This window comes from Gymnoscopelus braueri, assembly GCF_963280865.1.
Source record: "Gymnoscopelus braueri genome assembly, chromosome: 4".
NCBI lineage: Eukaryota > Metazoa > Chordata > Actinopteri > Myctophiformes > Myctophidae > Gymnoscopelus > Gymnoscopelus braueri.
Genome location: NC_137605.1, coordinates 1,285,923 through 1,292,730, shown reverse-complemented (window position 1 = coordinate 1,292,730; position 6,808 = coordinate 1,285,923). Strand labels below are relative to the sequence as shown.

Genomic DNA, 6,808 nt, shown 5'->3' with positions numbered 1-6,808 from the left:
TCTCTCCATCTCTCTCTCTCTCTCTCCTCTCTTCTCTCTCTCTCTCTCTCTCTCTCTCTCTCTCTCTCTTCTCCTCTCTCTCTCTGTCATTCTGTAGACCTGAAGGCTGCATAGTGTCTGGTTCTGTCTGACACCACCAGGCCATGTGGCCTGGTGGTGGTGTTGCTATATTAAGTAAATATAGCAATACCACAAATTACTAAATTACAAACCTATAAGGTGTAAGTGGTTAAACTGAAGTGATATTGATGAAATTACAATTAGTATCAAAGTATTCTGCCCCCCCCTCCCTGTCATGGCACCCTAGGGTGCCATGATGACACCCCACTTTGAGAGACCGTGCTCTACACCTCCTATATTAATAGCACTGATCTCTAGTCAGGGGTCTTCAACGTTTTCAGCCCAAGGACCCCCTCTCCAAGAGAGAGATGAAGCAGGGACCCCCACCATATAATGCATAAAACTGTAAAAGCTAAAAGCTTTTTCATAGATGTTTCATAGATGTTGTATTCATGTTACTGTGTATTTTCAGACATTCAACCACTTAAACCGTCGATACTTAGTAAACTTTCACTCTGTACTTAGTCTGCTTTTTTCCCCCCCTCTCTTTGCCGAAAATAGCTGATCTACAAGCTCACAACGCCTCGCAGCGCGAGGCGTTGTGAGCTTGTAGATCAGCTATTTTCGGCTTAAGTTGTCCTTAGAATAGGGATGCTAGGGTTGAAGTGGTTAATGTAAAAAACTAAGTTCATATCACACAATGATTTGGTGGACCCCCTGTACTACCTCTGAGGACCCCCTAGGGGTCCCGGACCCCCTGTTGAAGACCCCTGCTCTAGTTGAACACAGAGGTGATACTGACGATGTTAAGCAGCTCAACATTAACAAACACTTCCTCCCTCCCCCCCCCCTCGAAAATTTTTTTTTTGGCAAATGCGATTACGCTGCTCCGCGATCAGACGCTTGCGTTGATGCCCGAGGCGGGAGGGAGCGTACTGACACAATGTTACAAATAATGGCAACAAAATAACAAAAAGGAGATCAGAGCTAAATCGGGAGCAATTGAAACGTCACGGAGAATAAACGTCAAGTTGAGCTGTGAGGAGAGGAGACGTTTTTATTAGATTAATAACAGAATGTAATAATCCACACTGTCTGTCTGTAATCTGTCTGTCTGTCTGTCTGTCTGTCTGTCTGTCTGTCTGTCTGTCTGTCTGTCTGTGTCTGTCTGTCTGTCTGTCTGTCTCTCTCGCTGTCTGTCTGTCTGTCTGTCTGTCTGTCTGTCTGTCTGTCTGGTCTGTCTGTCTGTCTGTCTGCCTGCCTGCCCTGCCTGCCTGCCTGCCTGCCTGTCTGTCTGTCTGTCTGGTCTGTCTGTCTGTCTGTCTGTCTGTCTGTCTGTCTGCCTGTCTGCCTGTCTGTCTGTCTGTCTCTCTCCGCTGTCTGTCTGTCTGTCTGTCTGTCTGTCTGTCTGTCTGTCTGTCCTGTCTGTCTGTCTGCTGCTGTCTGTCTGTCTGTCTGTCTGTCTGTCTGTCTGTCTGTCTGTCTGCCTGTCTGCCTGTCTGTCTGTCTGTGTCTCTCTCGCTGTCTGTCTGTCTGTCTGTCTGTCTGTCTGTCTGTCTGTCTGTCTGTCTGTCTGTCTGTCTGTCTGTCTGTCTGTCTGTCTGTCTGTCAGGTGGAAACCTTGTATGTATGACAAAAAAAATAAAATAATCTGTGTTCTAATGGATAAAATGTAAGTTATTATTTAGTCTCAAGCTTTTATTAAAGGGATATTTCACTTTAAAAAAAACGTTGGGTCATTTTATCGTCTACTCAGGCTTTTGTGAGCCCCCTCCCCCCAGACAGTTTTTAAGTTGCTTGATTCAGTATTTAGATATTTGATATTCATTTTATCAGACACGCCCCCTTCCTATACAAACCCATTATAACTTCAAACTCCATTTTTAACATGTTAGATTAATCAAAAACACCGTCCTTGGTTCTGGTGACTCACCCTGCCCTCCTAATACGTTCTGGTGACTCACCCTGCCCTCCTAATACGTTCTGGTGACTCTGCCCTAATACGTGAGGGGCCCAGTTTTTTGTATTACATTTTTTTTTCTTTTCCCCAAAACATAATACATGTAAAAAGGTATTGAAAGAAACACGGCCATGAACTTGTAGATCTGCTATTTTTGAATAGCCAAATAAATCTAAAATGACACAGATGCTTTCCCGGTCTTAATGGATTCATTCACAGAAAGAAACAAAAAATCACACCCTGTGTGAAGTGGGCGGTGTCTTCCTAGCTAACCACAATACTGAATGGAGTCAACCAATATATATGCTTTGATCTGAAAGAGCCACTTAGTGTCAGCATGTGTCTTGCTAGCTAATCACAATACTGAATGGAGTCGATCAATCATGTACAAAAGATAAATACATTTATCTTTGTAAAACACACTTTATGATGGACAAAACCATAACTTAAAAAAAACAATAGTTTTTTTTTTTTTAAGTTATGGTTGCTTATATAGGGCTATGCACATGTGTCATGACACTGGCCAATCACAGTCCTGAATAGATTGTGATTGGCCAATCACAGCGCAGGATAATTGTACAAATTTCCAAACCTCACTTTTAGGGCCGGTTTCACTGCCCAAGATATTTGTACATTTTCCCAAATCTCACTTATAGGGGCGGTTTCACCGCCCAAAAAAGATTTTAAAAAAGTGAAAACATGGAGTCAGGAGTTACCCAGCCGACAGACAGACAGACACCACATTGTAAAAAACACCCTCCATGGCAGGTTTCCCTAAAAGCTTCCCTCAGCACACACACACGCACGCACGCACGCACGCACGCTACGCACGCACGCACGCACGCACGCACGCACGCACGCACGCACGCACACACACACACACACACACACACACACACACACACACACACACACACCACACACACACACACACACACACACACACACACACACACACACACACACAGTGCACAGCAGTAATCTGCTGTAAGACTCTTATAGGTCTGTGGGAGAAGAAATGATTCCTGAGTGAAAGGAGAGCTTTATGGCTAATATGTGGCACCATGGAGCTAAATACACCTGTACCCAATCCTCTTAGTGTCTGGGGGGGTTTTCCTACACAGTGTGTGTGTGTGTGTGTGTGGTGTGTGTGTGTGTGTGTATGTGTGTGTGTGTGTGTGTGTGTGTGTGTGGTGAGTGAGGTGAGTGAAGTGAGTGAGTGAGTGAGTGAGTGAGTGAGTGAGTGAGTGAGTGAGTGAGTGAGTGAGTGAGTGAGTGAGTGAGTGAGTGTGTGTGTGGTGTGTGTGTGTGTGGTGTGTGTGTGTGTGTGTGTGTGTGTGGTGTGTGTGTGTGTGTGTGTGTGTGTGTGTGAGTGAGTGAGTGAGTGTGTGTGTGTGTGTGTGTGTGTGTGTGTGTGTGTGTGTGTGTGTGTGTGTGTGTGTGTGTGTGTGTGTGTGTGTGTGTGTGTGTGTGTGTGTGTGTGAGTGAGTGAGTGAGTGAGTGAGTGAGTGAGTGGTGTGTGTGTGTGTGTGTGTGTGTGTGTGTGTGTGTGTGTGTGAGTGATGTGAGTGATGTGATGTGAGTGAGTGAGTGAGTGCGAGTGAAGTGAGTGAGTGGTGAGTGTGTGTGTGTGTGTGGTGTGTGTGTGTGTGGTGTGTGTTGTGTGTGTTTCTGCGCAAGGGCACAGAGAGTGACGATGGGTTTCTCGTGCGGTCGGTCGGGTGATGTAGCAGATTCTGCACACGTTCACGTTTTAACCACAGTAAAGCCTGCTCAGGTTGACTGGAGTCCCCCAGGCATCTGTACAAGGCCCTCCCCCCGTTTTCACCGTACACACTAAATATATTCTGTGGAATATAGGCGATCTACAAGCTCACAGCGCGTGGTATTGCGGTGCGTTATAGAGCGTATAGATGTGCATGGTAACTTTATGTACATACTGTAGTGCTGCTCTTATGCTATGTGTATTTTCGGTGCATGACACGCAACTAAGACATAAATCAGGCATAAGTCACTCATATCCGCCCTGGGCCACCAATAAGGACAGAGCGTCTTCATTAGCTGTGGAGCTAATTGTCTATTCATTAATGACTCTGCTGCTGAGTTATGACTCGTTTATGCTATATATGTCATAATGAGGCATCGCATCGCATAACGGAAATAGCCATGCAGTCTACAAGCCCACAACGCATCGCTGGGGCTTGTAGATCGGCTATTTTTGGCACATGACAAGAAGTATAAAGCAGGCTTTTCTGTTTTTTCATTGCTTGTTTAATAACACATTAGAAACTGAACCATTCATACAACCTATAGAGAGAGGTGACTAAATGGGCCAAAGCACTTTACAATGTGCATTACATTCACGCACGCACGGCACGCACGCACCGCACGCACGCACGCACGCACGCACGCACGCACGCACGCACGCACGCACGCACGCACGCACGCAACGCACGCACGCACGCACGCACGCTACGCACGCACGCACGCACAACACACAAGGTTTGTGCCTTGTTCAAAGACACAAACCTGTTGTTGTCAACTTGCCATCCTGAGTGAGTTATTGTGAGTTCTTTCGGTGGATTATGTGTGTTGTATTGGCAAAGACTTTAGAAAACAAGGTGCAAAAATGTCACTAGAGTTTATATAATTCCCTATGATGTTGTTTTTAATGTTGTCTGGTTAAAAGCTAGAAGAATAGCTCTATAAGAATCAATGACACAAAGCCAGGAGGAGCCAGTTTACCACTCTACATCCATCCAGAGCTAGTGTGTATCACTCTACATCCATCCAGAGCTAGTGTGTATCACTCTACATCCATCCAGAGCTAGTGTGTATCACTCTACATCCATCCAGAGCTAGTGTGTATCACTCTACATCCATCCAGAGCTAGTGTGTATCACTCTACATCCATCCAGAGCTAGTGTGTATCACTCTACATCCATCCAGAGCTAGTGTGTATCACTCTACATCCATCCAGAGCTAGTGTGTATCACTCTACATCCGTCCAGAGCTAGTGTGTATCACTCTACATCCATCCAGAGCTAGTGTGTATCACTCTACATCCGTCCAGAGCTAGTGTGTATCACTCTACATCCATCCAGAGCTAGTGTGTATCACTCTACCTCAGAGCTAGTGTGTATCACTCTACGTCAGAGCTAGTGTGTATCCACTCTACCTCAGAGCTAGTGTGTATCACTCTACCTCAGAGCTAGTGTGTATCACTCTACCTCAGAGCTAGTGTGTATCACTCTACCTCAGAGCTGGTGTGAATCACTCTACATCAGAGCTAGTGTGTATCACTCTACCCTCCAGAGCTAGTGTGTATCACTCTACATCAGAGCTAGTGGTATCACTCTACCTCAGAGCTAGTGTGTCTCACTCACCTACATCAGAGCTAGTGTGTATCACTCTACCTCAGAGCTAGTGTGTATCACTCTACCTCAGAGCTAGTGTGTATCTCTCTACATCAGAGCTAGTGTGTATCACTCTACCTCAGAGCTAGTGTGTATCACTCTACATCAGAGCTAGTGTGTATCACTCTACCTCAGAGCTAGTGTGTATCACTTTACCTCAGAGCTAGTGTGTATCACTTACCTCAGAGCTAGTGTGTATCACTCTACCTCAGAGCTAGTGTGTATCACTCTACCTCAGAGCTAGTGTGTATCACTCTACCTCAGAGCTAGTGTGTATCACTCTACATCATCCAGAGCTAGTGTGTATCACTCTACCTCAGAGATAGTGTGTATCACTCTACATCAGAGCTAGTGTGTATCACTCTACCTCCTCAGCCAGGTCGGTGAGGACAGGCTGAGCTCATCAAACAGTGCTGTTCTGTCATTGGAGGACGTTGGAGTGACGGATGGGCCACTTGACCCATCGATTGGTCCCCCTGGACGCCACTCAGCTGTCTGTCACGACCAGCTCTTATCTGGCTGGCCAATCACCTGGGCTGGATCCCATCCTCATTAGCATAACCTGATGGATGGCTCAGTCACAGTGTTCCAGCACTTTAAACCCTAGCATCCATATACAGCACTTTAACCCTAGCATCCATATACAGCACTTTAACCCTAGCATCCATATACAGCAATTTAACCTAACATCCATATTCTGGGCACTAACATTCTGCGCTCTACAGCCGATCTACAAGTCCAGCAGAGTGCTATTTTCTGTGAGAAGATTGGTCTAGATGGAAAAAGACCTAGAATAGACCCTTGTGGGCCCCTGGTTTAAATCACACATGGGCAGCATGCGGCCCAGGGCCGGGACTATCTCAATCTGACCTGCAACTTCCTCAAAGGAAAACAAAACGAACCCCAAAACGTTTCTAATTATATAAGGCAGCAGATTGGACCCCAATTCATTTTGGCTTTATTCCAGATACTGCAACTCCTCATTTACAATGTGAGTCCATACCTGCATTAGACTGAGGAAGGTAACTGTATGTACCTGGTAAATGTAAAATGTTTATAATTGTGAAACAGTCTGCCTTGAGTCCAGGATTTTGTATCAACCAAATCCATGCATGTTTAACATAAGTGCCGTCCCTCCACTCAACGCAAAACAGAAACCTAGAACCTCAGAACCCACCAGAACTCACCACCAGAACTCACCAGAACTCACAACCAGACCTCACCAGAACTCACCAGAACTCACAACCAGAACTCACCAGAACTCACCAGAACTCACCACCAGAACTCACCAGAACTCACCAGAACTGTAGGCGTGCCAGTAGATGAGCAGCTGGCTACGCAGTACGCAGTCACAAAGTCTAAGAGGGGTTGG

General features: G+C 45.9%; 1 protein-coding gene and 1 pseudogene across 2 annotated transcripts in view; one reads left to right on the top strand and one right to left on the bottom strand.

The window, feature by feature from the left end:
- LOC308084327 (protein NLRC3-like) overlaps positions 1-6,808 on the top strand; it is a 297,537-nt pseudogene that overhangs the window by 106,352 nt on the left and 184,377 nt on the right. The window lies entirely within an intron of this gene.
- aplp1 (amyloid beta (A4) precursor-like protein 1) overlaps positions 1-6,808 on the bottom strand; it is a gene marked incomplete at its 5' end in the record, with an annotated part of 76,723 nt that overhangs the window by 67,935 nt on the left and 1,980 nt on the right. The window contains 1 exon segment of the mRNA XM_080427179.1: positions 6,614-6,618. Coding sequence (XP_080283305.1) covers positions 6,614-6,618 — 5 coding nt within the window.